The 17,147-nt window shown below is 46.4% G+C and overlaps 1 protein-coding gene and 1 long non-coding RNA gene across 4 annotated transcripts in view; both read right to left on the reverse strand.

The window, feature by feature from the left end:
- Positions 1–17,147, reverse strand: part of LOC119484213 (glutamate receptor ionotropic, NMDA 1-like) — a 61,324-nt gene that overhangs the window by 12,442 nt on the left and 31,735 nt on the right. For 2 of the 3 annotated variants that reach the window (XM_037762902.1, XM_037762903.1), the window contains exons 5-9: positions 14,601–14,663; positions 13,621–13,718; positions 11,208–11,329; positions 1,812–1,986; positions 111–261 (exon numbers count right to left, since the gene is read on the reverse strand). In XM_037762902.1, the coding sequence (XP_037618830.1) occupies positions 111–261; positions 1,812–1,986; positions 11,208–11,329; positions 13,621–13,718; positions 14,601–14,663 (609 nt within the window). The remainder of the gene's footprint in view (positions 1–110; positions 262–1,811; positions 1,987–11,207; positions 11,330–13,620; positions 13,719–14,600; positions 14,664–17,147) is intronic. The other variant, XM_037762901.1, reaches the window with a different exon arrangement.
- On the reverse strand, positions 8,952–10,781 carry LOC119484214. The gene is made up of 2 exons (XR_005205925.1): positions 9,415–10,781; positions 8,952–9,359 (listed from the first exon to the last, which is right to left on the reverse strand). It is a non-coding gene; the product is annotated as an uncharacterized LOC119484214 (long non-coding RNA).

Genomic DNA, 17,147 nt, shown 5'->3' on the forward strand with positions numbered 1-17,147 from the left:
CGAGCAGGTGTTCTGTAACTGTGACCCGTTGAGGTCTCTGAGTGATGGTGGTGGTGTAGGTGGTGGTGATGGTGGTGTAGGTGGTGAGTGTACGAGCAGGTGTTCTGTACCTGTGACCCGTTGAAGACCCCGACCTGGACGAGGCGACCCGGCTTCTGCTGGTAGTTCAGGATGCTGTAGGTGGCGAAGCGCCGGTCGCCGTCATCGTTAAACTCGATTCGTCCGGTCAGACCGTCAGGGTACTTGGATGACATTAGCACTCTGGAGAGCCAATCAGAGAGCAGGAGTCTCAGGTCTACAGTGGTTCTATTGTGGGTCACATGATAGTGGACCACGTCAACAACAGTGATCTGAGTGGACTGACGGAGTATCTGGGTCACTCAGAGAGGACAGGACGAGTGACAGCCAGCTCCATTAGCCCAGTTACTGAAGCTGAATCCAGATCAGATCAGTGAAGCGTCTCCGTCCTCGTCTCAGGCTGGAGACGAGTCCGTCCTGATCTCAGTGGACAGCACTGAGACCCGGTCCTGAGACCAGAGCCTGAGGGGACAACACCAACACCAACACCAACTCTCTACTCTCAGTCCATGTCTTTAAACCAGGGCTGTAGAGGTTAACGTGATGATAACACGTCACAATCTTTGAATCAGGATTAATCCCACGTTGTTCTATCTGTTCATAATGAACCTTAAAGGAGATCAGTCCAGTATTTAATCCTCTTATCAACATGGGAGTGGACAGATACGCTGCTTTATGCAAATATATGTTTATTATTGGAAATCAATGAACACAAAACAATAACAGATATTAGCTAGAGCTAAAGTTTACTAATGAAAACACTGACAGGCTAATGCCGTTAGCATCCCTCATAGAAGCTACTGGGAACATCTAGCTAACGTTCACTATAGAAAACAATGAGAAGCTTTAAAACCGAGTCCGCTACAACCGAAAAACCACAAGTTGCATTAATGTGTTAAAGAAATTAGTGGCGTTAAAATGAATGTGCGTTAAGGTGTTATTATCACGTTAACTGTGAGACTGAGGACGCCTCGTCTGTTGTCGTTATAATGCAACACGCCCTCCAGTGAGTCATCCCGTCTAGAACAGTCAACTCATTAATCAGCTGAAACATGAAGGCAGAGTCACGGTACGTGTCCACAGGGGCGTTTTTTATGGCGAGGGGATGCGACGCTTCCCAGCATTGGACGCTTGGTGTGCTGTCCCTAGAAACAAGGCTCCTGATTGGACGAACGCTTTCCCGCCGTTGGCTGCTGCTCCCAGCTTTCAAACCGGAACCAGTATGGAGGCTCGTTTGGAAACTTTCTTCTCTTATGTCACGTAAATAGTTCACTGAGATGTGTTTCTGAGGAGAGAAATAATCCATGTTGATGAATCTGTCTTTATTTTAGATCAACAACGTTTATTTTAAAAGATCCTCGGGAGTTTGGAGAGAGGCGGCGAGTCGCATCGGACGCCCGTGATTTACATAAAGTAGACGAGCCCTCAACTTTATGCAAATGAGGAGCGGGCGTCGTGACGCCTAGTCTCTCGAATCGCGACGCCACACTACCAGAATGCATTGCGCGGCTGCTTACATAGACAATGAATGGGGAGCGTGGAAAGCACGGAGCCTGTGGACATGTAACCATTAGACCTCTAACGTCACATTAAAGTGTATCCTGTCAGTTGATCAGAGCTTTAGTGATCAATACCTCATTATTTATCAGCCCAGCTACAAGAAAACTCATTACCACAAATTGATTGCTCTATATTGAACCTGGACCGGTTGACCTCTGACCTCTGGTACTGACCGTTTGAAGAGCGGCCCGGTCCTCCAGATGTTGGTGTTGCCCACGCAGCCCCGCGGAGGCTCCGTGATGTTCTCCTTCTCAAACAGCTCCTGCAGAGACTGGGCCACCACCGCCACGGCGTCCGCGATGTGGGCCGACTCGTTCTTACCGTTAATCAGCTGGAGGCCCAGCAGGCCTGCACCACACGTAGCACGCACACACACACACGCAACACACACACATTCACATGCACGCACACACACACAGAAGAGAGAGGTTAGACACACACACACAGCAGGAAGCTAAATGAGCTGCAGACTGAGAACTGCCCTCGTTCACACAGATAATTAAACCACACACACTTTAATTAACCTTAACGATGTAACTACAGGAGTGCTTCAGTGTGACACACACACACACACACACACACACACACACTCTCTCAGGGCTTCAGGCGTCAGGTCAGTGTTCAGTACCACCAAACTGCATGCTGGGAGTTCACTCTGAGAATCACAGCCGTTTGTCTCAGGACAGAAAAAGCTTCACTGAGACGTTATGAACTGTCTGCTGCTGTTCTCCAGCAGAACCTCGTCACACTGCAACCAAACGTCTTTACATCTGCCTTCAACATCTGCCTCCAACATCTGCCTCCAGCTGACTGACAGCAGCTGGCTAGCACTGTTAGCATCCCCCACAGACACTACTGGAACATCTAGCTAACACTGTTAGCATCCCCCACAGACACTACTGGGAACATCTAGCTAGCACTGTTAGCATCCCCCACAGACACTACTGGAAACATCTAGCTAACACTGTTAGCATCCCCCACAGACACTACTGGGAACATCTAGCTAGCACTGTTAGCATCCCCCACAGACACTACTGGGAACATCTAGCTAGCACTGTTAGCATCCCCCACAGACACTACTGGAACATCTAGCTAGCACTGTTAGCATCCCCCACAGACACTACTGGAACATCTAGCTAGCACTGTTAGCATCCCCCACAGACACTACTGGGAACATCTAGCTAGCACTGTTAGCATCCCCCACAGACACTACTGGGAACATCTAGCTAACACTGTTAGCATCCCCCACAGACACTACTGGGAACATCTAGCTAACACTGTTAGCATCCCCCACAGACACTACTGGGAACATCTAGCTAGCACTGTTAGCATCCCCCACAGACACTACTGGAAACATCTAGCTAACACTGTTAGCATCCCCCACAGACACTACTGGGAACATCTAGCTAGCACTGTTAGCATCCCCCACAGACACTACTGGAACATCTAGCTAGCACTGTTAGCATCCCCCACAGACACTACTGGAACATCTAGCTAGCACTGTTAGCATCCCCCACAGACACTACTGGAACATCTAGCTAACACTGTTAGCATCCCCCACAGACACTACTGGAACATCTAGCTAGCACTGTTAGCATCCCCCACAGACACTACTGGAACATCTAGCTAGCACTGTTAGCATCCCCCACAGACACTACTGGGAACATCTAGCTAGCACTGTTAGCATCCCCCACAGACACTACTGGAACATCTAGCTAGCACTGTTAGCATCCCCCACAGACACTACTGGAACATGTAGCTAACACTGTTAGCATCCCCCACAGACACTACTGGAACATCTAGCTAACACTGTTAGCATCCCCCACAGACAATACTGGGAACATCTAGCTAGCACTGTTAGCATCCCCCACAGACACTACTGGGAACATCTAGCTAGCACTGTTAGCATCCCCCACAGACACTACTGGGAACATCTAGCTAGCACTGTTAGCATCCCCCACAGACACTACTGGGAACATCTAGCTAGCACTGTTAGCATCCCCCACAGACACTACTGGAACATCTAGCTAGCACTGTTAGCATCCCCCACAGACACTACTGGGAACATCTAGCTAGCACTGTTAGCATCCCCACAGACACTACTGGAAACATCTAGCTAACACTGTTAGCATCCCCCACAGACACTACTGGGAACATCTAGCTAACACTGTTAGCATCCCCCACAGACACTACTGGGAACATCTAGCTAGCACTGTTAGCATCCCCCACAGACACTACTGGAAACATCTAGCTAACACTGTTAGCATCCCCCACAGACACTACTGGGAACATCTAGCTAGCACTGTTAGCATTCCCCACAGACACTACTGGAACATCTAGCTAGCACTGTTAGCATCCCCCACAGACACTACTGGAACATCTAGCTAGCACTGTTAGCATCCCCCACAGACACTACTGGAACATCTAGCTAACACTGTTAGCATCCCCCACAGACACTACTGGAACATCTAGCTAGCACTGTTAGCATCACCCACAGACACTACTGGGAACATCTAGCTAGCACTGTTAGCATCCCCCACAGACACTACTGGGAACATCTAGCTAACACTGTTAGCATCCCCCACAGACACTACTGGGAACATCTAGCTAACATTGTTAGCATCCCCCACAGACACTACTGGGAACATCTAGCTAGCACTGTTAGCATCCCCCACAGACACTACTGGGAACATCTAGCTAACACTGTTAGCATCCCCCACAGACACTACTGGGAACATCTAGTTAGCACTGTTAGCATCCCCCACAGACACTACTGGGAACATCTAGCTAGCACTGTTAGCATCCCCCACAGACACTACTGGGAACATCTAGCTAACACTGTTAGCATCCCCCACAGACACTACTGGAACATCTAGCTAGCACTGTTAGCATCCCCCACAGACACTACTGGAACATCTAGCTAGCACTGTTAGCATCCCCCACAGACACTACTGGAACATCTAGCTAGCACTGTTAGCATCCCCCACAGACACTACTGGAACATCTAGCTAGCACTGTTAGCATCCCCCACAGACACTACTGGAACATCTAGCTAACACTGTTACGTTAAGGCTTTTAGTACAATTTTCTACACGTTTTTTAACGTTTAATAATGAAACTACTAGCTAGTGCTGTTAGCACATTAGCTAACTCGTACTTGTAATGTAAAGTTAGCTAATATTTGTTTCTGAAACTACCAGGTTCAACAAGCTAACGTCCTCTCCTGGACCCGCTGAGCAGCTAACGTAAAGAACAGCTAGCTAACATGCTAACTGAAGGCTAACTATGGAGCTCTGGAGATGTAGATGGAATGCTAACAGTAAGGATGCTAACAGTGCTAACAGTGAGGATGCTAACAGTGCTAACAGTGAGGATGCTAACAGTGAGGATGCTAACAGTGAGGATGCTAACAGTGCTAACAGTGAGGATGCTAACAGTGAGGATGCTAACAGTGAGGATGCTAACAGTGAGGATGCTAACAGTGCTAACAGTGAGGATGCTAACAGTGAGGATGCTAACAGTGAGGATGCTAACAGTGCTAACAGTGAGGATGCTAACAGTAAGGATGCTAACAGTGCTAACAGTGAGGATGCTAACAGTGCTAACAGTGAGGATGCTAACAGTGAGGATGCTAACAGTGAGGATGCTAACAGTGAGGATGCTAACAATGCTAACAGTGAGGATGCTAACAGTGTTAGCAGACTGGAGTTCCGTTAGCTGAAGCACCAGATGCAGAAACTGTTTCTTCATAATGTGACTAAAGTGTCTGGTGAAGAAAAACAACATCAAGATCCATGATGTCACAGAGCTGCTTCACAGGTTTCTTTATAGGGAACCGTTTCAGAACCAGACCCGGGGGGGGGGGGGGTGGACACAATAACAGGAACACTGATAGCTAATACAGTCCAACCCAACAGGCCCGGCAGCAGCAAACGGCTCTGAGGACCTCAGGTCCATCTGAGAGGCTGGAGACGTGTCCTCCTTGTGTCCTCCTTGTGTCCTCCTTGTGTCCTTGTGTTGGGTTCTATTATTATACTTTATGTTATTCTGTCCATCAGCTGTTCACAAGACAACCTTGAAAAGTCTTTAAAAACCTGGAAGAAGTTCTGGAGGGTTGAATGTTGGTCCCATAGACGTATATATATATATATATATATATATATATATATATATATATATATATATACAGTAAACATAGACACCACACTGACTTCTGGATCGTACGTCAACGTGGCCGCCATATTGGACCAGGCAAGACTGGCCTGCTAACGTAACATCACATAAGAGCTAGCTAACGTTCCTTATTAATAGCTAATCAATATCAGCTAATGTTATCTTATTAATGTTCATATCTAACATGATATCGTGTTTAAAACATGAAATGTACGATACGTATTAAAAACGTGGTGAACTTGTTTAACAACTACACTATTAGATTATTGTGTTTTTATAATTGCTGTACATATACAGTATGAAGTTCTGGTTTGTAAGAAAGTTATAATAATTGATGTTAAATTCTTGTATATGAGTGAAAATAAGAATCATTTCATTCAATCATCCTCAGTTTCATATGAACATCTCGTATAAAATCTCGGCATTGGTGTGAAAAGAACTGAGAACAAACATCCTGAACTCAAGGTCCACTGTGCGAGATGTCTTCTGGAGCTTTCTGCCACATCTTGTTGCCTTCATCAGCGTTCAACAGCACGTGGCTGAAAGCTCTGCAGTAAATCTAGTAAGTGGACCTTGAGTTAAGAGTGAAGAATAAACAAGTTCAACCTAAACGTAGAGCCTAGAGGAGGAGAGGTCACGGGGTCAGCCTCCTGGTTCAGGACTGGATTAAACGGTCGCCTCCTCTCTGGATCAGAGCTGAAACATGAACGTCAACGCTGGAACCAGGCGGGAGGCGGCTCAACGCTGGAACGCCACGACAACACGACTTCCATCTGAAACGGTTTCCCTAGAGAGGAACCTGAACCTCCTCCAACAGAGACCAAACAGCTGAGGAGCATTTTCAGAGTGCAGTCCTGCTACACCTTCAACAACATGATGGATCACTTTTTGACACATCTGGAGTTTGGGGCTCGGGAGGGGGGGGAGATGGGGTCGGGGGGGGAAGCAGGGATGTGTAGAAAAATGACACATCATATCTAAGAGTGCAGCAGCTGGCTGGTGAGGATGTCTTCTGAAACAAAAAGCCACGGCAACAGAGCGGGGCGCCGATTACCCAGCAGCCAGGGGGACGCACCAAACGCTGCCAACGCGTACGGGACCAGGTTGAGATCTAATCTGGTATCAGGTCCACAGGAGGTCAAAGGTCACCTCAGCAGATTTAAATTTAGGATCATGGAGGATCTGATGGGGCACTACGTGGCCAAAAGTATGTGAACAGCTGGTCCTCTGTGACGGTGTCACATGTTCATCAATGTGCTGGTTTCGTCCGGAATCCCACACTAACGTGTTATTTAATACGCCGAAACAATTAGTATGTCCCAAACCTCAGTATGAAACTATAAATATCCCACAATGCAATGCGGTAGTGACGACAACGTTCATAACAGACGTTGACGGACAGCTCTGTGACGTCAATAACACTTTCATTTAATTGTCAGTATAAATTTACACTTAAGCTAGGTGTAATATATATTTTAAATTAATTCAGACAAACCGTCGTTTTGGTCACATGAGGTTGGTTATGACTTTATTCTCGTAATGTCACGACTTTTTCTCGTAAAGTTATGACTACTCTCGTAATGTCACGACATTTTCTCGTAAAGTTATGACTTTACTCTCGTAATGTCACGACTTTTTCTCGTAAAGTTATGACTACTCTCGTAATGTCACGACATTTTCTCGTAAAGTTATGACTTTACTCTCGTAATGTCACGACTTTTTCTCGTAAAGTTATGACTACTCTCGTAATGTCACGACTTTTTCTCGTAAAGTTATGACTTTACTCTCGTAATGTCACGACTTTTTCTCGTAAAGTTATGACTTTACTCTCGTAATGTCACGACTTTTTCTCGTAAAGTTATGACTTTACTCTCGTAGTGTCACGACTTTTTCTCGTAAAGTTATGACTTTATTCTCGTAAAGTTACGACTTTATTCTCGTAAAGTTATGACTTTATTCTCGTAAAGTTATGACTTTATTCTTGTAATGTCACGACTTTTTTTCTCGTAAAGTTATGACTTTATTCTCGGAATGTCACGACTTTTTCTCGTAAAGTTATGACTTGATTCTCGGAATATTACGTCTTTTTTTTCTCGTAAAGTTAGCACAGTGTGATATTCGGACGTAGCCCTGGTCTAACAGCCTGATCACACATATTGGGGATCAGGTCTGGGTCTCAATGGGGGGTCCGGTTCCTCCCAGAGGTGCTGGTTGGGGTTGAGGGTTCAGGGTTCTGGGAGAACCGGTTCTTAACGGAGCTGCTCTGTGTCCACATACTTCTGGCCGTTATAGCGTAGCTCTGTTTACATCACGTGGTCGTCTGGCTGACTGAGTAATCAGCTGACTCAATAAGCCCCGCCCCCTCCCTGGCCAGGCGGGCTCCATGTTGCAGTGGGCGGGGCCTCTATTGGCCAATGGCAAAGGGCAAAAGCATCAAGCAGGAAACAGGAAGCAGAGGCGGCATCTTACCAGTGTTTGTGCACGTCACGGTAACCGTAGCGACACTAGCTGTTTATCAAACACCCCCCCACACCCCTCCACCCCCAACACCCCCCCATCGACCCTGAATACCTCCCCTCTCCCCCCCACCATGTTATAGTGTACTGTGTAACAGGCAGACGGGCGGGCGGACGACACACACTATAGAAAATGAAACAAACAAAAAGATGTTAGACACATTTAAAGCCACACAGTTACAATGAGCCAGAACAGAAGAAAACAGCGGTTAGGAACCTTTAAACATGTCGCCTCGTTTGCTCTGTTTAGATGTTTAAACGTTCAACCAGCAGTTAGAAGAAACCAGAGAGAGAAACACACCAGGACGCTGAGAAGCTAAAGAGTTAGCTTCCTTCATCAGAGACCTACAGCACTACCGACAGAGAGACAGAGAGAGAGACAGAGAGACAGACAGAGAGAGAGAGAGAGACGGAGCAGCCGTGGCTCCATCCAATCACTGTCATTGATTCACTCATTGATTAGTGATCAGTCGTCTACATGCTCGCCTGAGGTTGTTTTCTTACATATTAATCACCTAGCAACACCTCACTAATCACCTGGCAACACCTCAATAATCACCTAACAACACCCTAGCAACCACCTAGCAACACCTCACTAATCACCGGGCAACACCTCATCAATCACCTAAAAACACCCCAGCAACCACCTAGCAACACCTCACTAATCACCTAACAACACCCTAGCAACCACCTAGAAACCACCTAGCAACACCTCACTAATCACCTAACAACACCCCAGCAACCACCTAAAAACCACCTAGCAACACCTCACTAATCACCTAAAAACACCCCAGCAACCACCTAGCAACACCTCACTAATCACCTAACAACACCCTAGCAATCACCTAGCAACACCTCACTAATCACCTAACAACACCCTAGCAACCACCTAGAAACCACCTAGCAACACCTCACTAATCACCTAACAACACCCCAGCAACCACCTGGAAACCACCTAGCAACACCTCACTAATCACCTAACAACACCCTAGCAACCACCTAGAAACCACCTAGCAACACCTCACTAATCACCTAACAACACCCTAGCAACCACCTAGAAACCACCTAGCAACACCTCACTAATCACCTAACAACACCCTAGTAACCAGACAATAATAATAATGATGCTTCCTGTTCACTGACCACGTTAACGTGCACACTAATGTCACACTATTATAGTGAGAGTGATGTAAACAGCATGTCCAGAAGAAGTCATGTGATCTGCTGATATTATTCAGGTTCTAGCAGTGTTCTGTCTACAGAACATTCACTAGATAAGTCTCAATCAGGGTTTTTACTGCAGTTTACGACAGTTTACGGCGTCGGAGTCTGTTCTCGTACATCACCGTAAAAAGAATAGCGTGAAGAGCCCAGCTATGTGACAATGAGGGTTTAACAACACGGAGCAACATGACTGCAGCTGGAAGAAGAGGGAAGTTAACGTTATTTAAAGGCCGTAGCCGTAGGACGTAAGTCATCGGGATTTACTTAAATGTACGAATAAAGGCAGAAGAAAGTTCAGACATATGTCAGAAAAAAATGCCAAAGAAAGGCAGAAAAAGGCTCAAAAATGTTCAAAAGAAAAGGCCTAAAAATGTCTGGAAACAAAGTCCCGAAAATGTCAGAAAAGGCTGAATAATTTCCAAAAATGTCAGCAAAAAAGGCTGAAAATTGTCCCAAAAAAAGCCTAAAAATGTCCAAAAATCTCTGTCAAAAAGGCAAAAGAAAGTTCAGACATATGTCAGAAAAAAGCAGAAACGTGTCCAAAAACTGTTCAAAAAAAGGCCAAAGAAAGGCAGAATAATGTCCCAAAAATGTCCAAAAACAAAAAGGCTGTATAACGTCAGAAAAAAGGCTGAAAAATGTCTGAAGTAATGTAAACAGGAACATTAGTGGAATATTAATTTTCATCAGCCATGTAAACAGAATAGTAGGAATATTATCTTTTTAGGAATAAGAGAAAATACATGTAATATTTAGTGCATGTAAACGTAGTCAGAGTGAAACCTCTGGATCCGTCCCTTCGTCTCTACTGACCAATAATCCCTCTGATAACGGGACTGGAGATTAATCAGAAATACAGATTTAATGAGCACAGAACAGATTATTGTTTGTTCTGATGAAATGATGATAAATCCTCCACAAAATATAATTTATGTTCTTGCAAATACTCTTTCTGTTCTCACAAACTGAATCCATAACTACCTCCAGCATTCAAATTATGTCTTAGTTTATAGACTGATTTCTATTGATATTAAGATCGATACAGAATACAGGACATCATTTAATATCACCCATTAATCAATATATTACTAAATACAAATAGAAACTCTTCTCTTCCTTTCTTTCAGTTATTCTCTATCTATTAAACACATTCTAGCATTAAGTAAACCCTCAACACCTGATACAACACAGCTACCACCTATTAACAGCACAACAACACCATACCAACCACATGGTTACGTAGTTTTATAGTTTCTTTAATTACTGTGAGTGTCTGCAGCTAACCCCCCCCCATCGATGGCAGGTTTATTTCTAGCCGTGCTCACTGTGTCAGCATGAATCACATCTTTAGATGAGCAGCAACATGATGACATCCTGATATGTCTGAAGTCTGAATGCTGCCGGTACAAATATAGAAACAATAGAAGCAGCAGCTCCTGAAGCCGGCGGAGGCTGACGGCTCTATTTTCTGACTCGCTGTGTGAAGTTCGATAAAACAGCTTCACTAGCGCTGAAAACACCTGAACTTTAATCTGACGTTTAGCTGAGAGTGATGCTGACAGCTGGATGGAAGCAGAGCTGAGAGAGAGAGAGAGAGAGAGAGAGAGAGAGAGGAAGAGGAGGAAGAGGAAGAGGAGGAGGCAGAGGTTGATGTACCGTCTGGAGCTTCACTCAGAGCTTTGCCGGTCATCTCTCTCTCTCCGACCAGCCAGACGTAGCCGGAACCGGTCATGTTGAGCTGACGGGCCGCTTTATACACCGCTGCAGCTTCATCCTCACTGCAAACACACACAGATATACAGTCTCTAGTAGCTATCGCTAACGTACACCCTAACAATCACACCTGTAGCTACATCCTGCTAACCTACACCCTAACAATCACACCTGTAGCTGCATCCTGCTAACTTACACCCTAACAATCACACCTGTAGCTACATCCTGCTAACATACACCCTAACAATCAGACCTGTAGCTACATCCTGCTAACGTACACCCTAACAATCACACCTGTAGCTACATCCTGCTAACGTACACCCTAACAATCACACCTGTAGCTACATCCTGCTAACGTACACCCTAACAATCACACCTGTAGCTACATCCTGCTAACGTACACCCTAACAATCACACCTGTAGCTACATCCTGCTAACGTACACCCTAACAATCACACCTGTAGCTACATCCTGCTAATGTACACCCTAACAATCAGACCTGTAGCTACATCCTGCTAACATACACCCTAACAATCAGACCTGTAGCTACATCCTGCTAACGTACACCCTAACAATCACACCTGTAGCTACATCCTGCTAACGTACACCCTAACAATCACACATGTAGCTACATCCTGCTAACGTACACCCTAACAATCACACATGTAGCTACAGCAGTACACAGCAACCTAAGTAACAACCTGTTACCAACCTGGTACCAACCTGGTAACAACCTGGTAACAACCAAGTACCAACGTGGTAACAACCAAGTACCAACCTGGTAACAACCTAGTACAAACCTGGTACCAACCTAGTACCAACCTGGTACCAACTTGGTAACAACCTGCTACCAACATAGTACCAACCTGGTAACAACCTAGTACCAACCTGGTACCAACCCTTAGTACCAACCTAGTACCAACCTGGTAACAACTTAATACCAACCTAGTACCAACCTGGTAACAGCCTAGTACTGACCTGGTAACAACCTAGTGCTGATCTGGTAACAACCTAGTACTGACCTGGTAACAACCTAGTACCAACCTGGTAACAACTTAGTACCAACCTGGTAACAACTTAACACCAACCTAGTACCAACCTGGTAACAGCCTAGTACTGACCTGGTAACAACCTAGTACTGATCTGGTAACAACCTAGTACTGACCTGGTAACAACCTAGTACCAACCTGGTAACAACTTAGTACCAACCTGGTAACAATTTAGTACCAACCTGGTAACAACTTAGTACCAACCTAGTACCAACCTGGTAACAACCAAGTACTGACCTGGTAACAGCCTAGTACTGACCTGGTAACAACCTAGTACTGACCTGGTAACAACCTAGTACTGACCTGGTAACAACTTAGTACCAACCTGGTAACAACCTAGTACCGACCTGGTAACAACTTAGTACCAACCTGGTAACAACCTAGTACTGATCTGGTAACAACCTAGTACTGACCTGGTAACAACCTAGTACCAACCTAGTAACAACTTAGTACCAACCTGGTAACAACTTAGTACCAACCTGGTAACAACTTAGTACCAACCTAGTACCAACCTGGTAACAACTTAGTACCAACCTAGTACCAACCTGGTAACAACCTAGTACTGACCTGGTAACAACCTAGTACTGACCTGGTAACAACCTAGTACTGACCTGGTAACAACTTAGTACCAACCTGGTAACAACCTAGTACCGACCTGGTAACAACTTAGTACCAACCTGGTAACAACCTAGTACTGACCTGGTAACAACTTAGTACCAACCTGGTAACAACTTAGTACCAACCTAGTACCAACCTGGTAACAACCAAGTACTGACCTGGTAACAACCTAGTACTGACCTGGTAACAACCTAGTACTGACCTGGTAACAACTTAGTACCAACCTGGTAACAACCTAGTACCGACCTGGTAACAACTTAGTACCAACCTGGTAACAACCTAGTACTGACCTGGTAACAACCTAGTACCGACCTGGTAACAACCTAGTACTGACCTGGTAACAACCTAGTACTGACCTGGTAACAACCTAGTACCGACCTGGTAACAACTTAGTACCAACCTGGTAACAACCTAGTACCGACCTGGTAACAACTTAGTACCAACCTGGTAACAACCTAGTACTGACCTGGTAACAACCTAGTACCGACCTGGTAACAACTTAGTACCAACCTGGTAACAACCTAGTACTGACCTGGTAACAACCTAGTACCAACCTGGTAACAACCTAGTACCGACCTGGTACCAACCTGGTAACAACCTGGTAACAACCTGGTACCAACCTGGTAACAACCTGGTAACAACCTAGTACCAACCTGGATGCAACCACCCAAAACACTAATTACTCTAACCTGGCAGAGAGGATGATGACTCGGGCCTCCAGGTCTTTGGCCTCCAGCAGCAGAGCCGTCAGGTTGGTTTCGGGGCTGAACATCAGCACCTTCTCCGCCTGGACGACCACCGCGCAGGGCGACGGTTGGTGGCGCAGGGTGACGGGTGGCGGCGCAGGGCGACGGGTCACATCGTAGGACATTGAGAAACACGGCAGAACACGACACCACAGAACACATCATAGGACAGGGATTATTAGCTGTGAACCCTCAGACTCCCCTCCCCGTGACCCGCCCACGACCCCGACCTCGACCCCGACCCCGACCATGCTCCCTCTCACCCACGCTACCACGGGAGGATGAGGGGGGGCGGGGCCAAAAATGGAGACAAAAAGTGTTGAAGATCTGCTGAACTGAAAGAAAACTCAAAGTCGAAGCTTGAATAGAAAAGAAGAAGGAGGGGGCAAAAAGTTGTGCGTGGTGTGGTGGCACATGCAAACTGAGGCGCTTTCAAGACTCCAACCAACCAACCAATCAGGGACGTGCATGTTAGAGAGCGCTGATGCAACCGCAAATGAAAGAAAAAGAGTTTGAGTGGAGAGAAGGAAGAGGGGGAGGAGGGAGGAGAAAGTGTTTCATTTCCCAACAGAAAAAAGAAAAGGAGGTTTGATGTTGAGGAGCGAGCGGATCCTGGCGGGCGGCGTTCCTCAAATCTGCAGACAGAACCGAGCCTCAGCCCGGCGGCATGCAACCCTTCACACGGGGAGGAAGAGGAAGGGCGTCTCTCGGTGCGGACCGTCCCCGGTGTGCAGGAGGAGTCATGAGAAACCAAAAGAACGTAAAGAGATGGTGGAGGACAGACGAGCCACCAGGATAAGAGTCTATCTCTGGAGTGGATTCTGGGGGAGGGGGGGGGGGGGGGGACCGGGGTCCGGCTGCTACCGGGGCGAGCTCACAGATTGGTTGGGCGGCGTGCATCACTTGACCATGCATGTTTATACCTTGGGCGTTCTCCTGAAGTCATAGTTCTGTTGGTCGAGGTTTTCATAGTTCCTGTTTTTAGTCTGATGGAGTCATGATGTTGTTCACAGAGAAGATACGAGACACAGAGATTATAGACAGTCAGAAGACACCAAGACATGAGGACAGCAAAGCATCCAACACATGAGACACACGGTCTCTGGTTCAGAGACGCAGACACATCACAGACCGTCTGTCTGTCCACCTGTCTGTCTGTCCACCTGTCTGTCTGTCCATCTGTCTGTCTGTCCAATAATGTAAATATAAAACTAAAGATGAACAAAGTGAGATTGTGACTGAGATAAATGAAACGTTCAGGTTTAGTTAAAGGGACTATCTGGTGAAACCCGTCTGTTAAACAGTGTTGGCCGCGGTCGGAGGACGCGGGGGAGACCGTAGCTTTGGTCTCCAGGACCGGAGTCTCTGCTGTACTCTGCTCCTCTGCTCCTCTGCTCCTCTGCCTGCCTTCACTCACACACCACGCTCCTTCTCTCTCTCTCTCTCCACCTCTCACGTGCATGCTGCTCACTCCACACTGCAGAAGAGTTAGTTTAGCTCTGAGAATATCTAGTGAATGTTCAGTGGACGTTTGTGCAGAAATAACTGCTGCAGCTCCTCCAGACCAACAGAGGTTTCCCGTGTCTTGTGAAGTGACGGGGCTCCGCAGAGAGAAACGTTATCGTCTCCCACCAAAACTCCGGCGTCTCCCCCGTTCCCTCCGGCCGCGGTCGGGAGGCTGAGGCGGGAAAAGCCAACACTAGGATCAGCATTGATTCATGGAGAGACCTTGGTCTGGTCAGCTAACATTACTGCCAAGCAGCTGAAATATAGAGTGATATTGTGCTTTTAGCTGACGTGTGTCTCCTCACTGTGTTGAGTGATGCTCCTTCATGTCTATGTAGAGCGAGCACAAGCGCCAGCAACAGGACGCTGACTTTAGTTGACTTAACGGACACAGGTGAAGCTGTTAACAACACATTTAGGATTCTGACTAACACTCCCTTTAATGAATGATTAAATTGTTGCATATAGAATATAGTATATAATATTTATAATATATATAATATATACAGTATATAACTTGAGTCTACAGTAGGACCCTGTTCCTCTGAGACCTGATGCTTCTTTTCTTCAGTTATATTTAGTTTGGGACATAAATCTACATGTGAAACCTGCCGGTTTATTTTTACAAAGAAACAAACTGACTATTAGATAAAGGAACCAAGAAGCCAATCGACATCAACGACATCAACGACATCAACGACATCAACGACATCAACGACGACAAGAACGTCCAGCAATCCACCAGTGATTTCTCTGGTCACGGTGGTCACACCAGTGATCTCTCTGGTCAAACTATTTATCTCTCTGGTCACACCAGTGGTCTCTCTGGTCACACCAGTGATCTCACTGGTCACACTAGTGATCTCTCTGGTCAAACCAGTGATTTCTCTGGTCATGGTGGTCACACCAGTGATCTCTCTGGTCACGACAGTGATCTCTCCGGACACAACAGTGATCTCTCTGGTCACGTTGGTCACACCAGTGATCTCTCTGGTCACACCGGTGGTCTCTCTGGTCACGGTGGTCACACCAGTGATCCCTCTGGTCACACAAGTGATCTCTCTGGTCACACCAGTGATCTCTCTGTTCACACCAGTGATCTCTCTGGTCACGATGGTCACACCAGTGATCTCTCTGGTCACGGTGGTCACACCAGTGATCTCTCTGGTCACACCAGTGATCTCTCTGGTCACGGTGAGGAGCGCTGCAGGTTGGTCAGTACAGACTGTCTGAGAGAATCACTTCATATTCTGAATTCAGACATAAATAAAAACAGATTTCCGACGTCACGGCAGTTTGACGGCGTCGCCATGACGATCAGCTGAGAGTCCCGCCTACACTGAAGACGATATATAGAATAAAGTAGCTGGTAGCTGAAGCTAGTGGAGCCTCCTCCAGAACCACACACACATCCTAGTATATCAGTGACAGTCCAGATATGTCCTGATGCCACATCCTATAATATCTCTGAGTGTGTTTACGTCCACCAGCAGGTTTCAGTAGAAGCAGATGTGTCCAGATGTCTCAACATCAGTGAAGTTGGTTTCGTCACTCTGAGCTTTCCTCTGACGTTGAGTCTCTGTGGCAGCGGAGCGTCCCGTTAGTCCTCCGTCCTCCACTAACCCGCTCCAAATGTTACGCTCATTAAAATTACATCCATCCCTGAACACACACACACACGTGATTGTTTCTCTCTATTGTCTGGTCCAGACTGTGACTGATTCTATTGTCCGGTCCAGACTGTGACTGACTCTATTGTCTGGTCCAGACTGTGACTGATTCTATTGTCCGGTCCAGACTGTGACTGACTCTATTGTCTGGTCCAGACTGTGACTGATTCTATTGTTCGGTCCAGACTGTGACTGACTGATTCTATTGTCTGGTCCAGACTGTGACTGAATCTATTGTCCGGTCCAGACTGTGACTGACTCTATTGTCCGGTCCAGACTGTGACTGACTCTATT

The sequence above is a fragment of the Sebastes umbrosus genome, unplaced genomic scaffold (assembly GCF_015220745.1).
Source record: "Sebastes umbrosus isolate fSebUmb1 unplaced genomic scaffold, fSebUmb1.pri scaffold_105_arrow_ctg1, whole genome shotgun sequence".
Lineage (NCBI taxonomy): Eukaryota > Metazoa > Chordata > Actinopteri > Perciformes > Sebastidae > Sebastes > Sebastes umbrosus.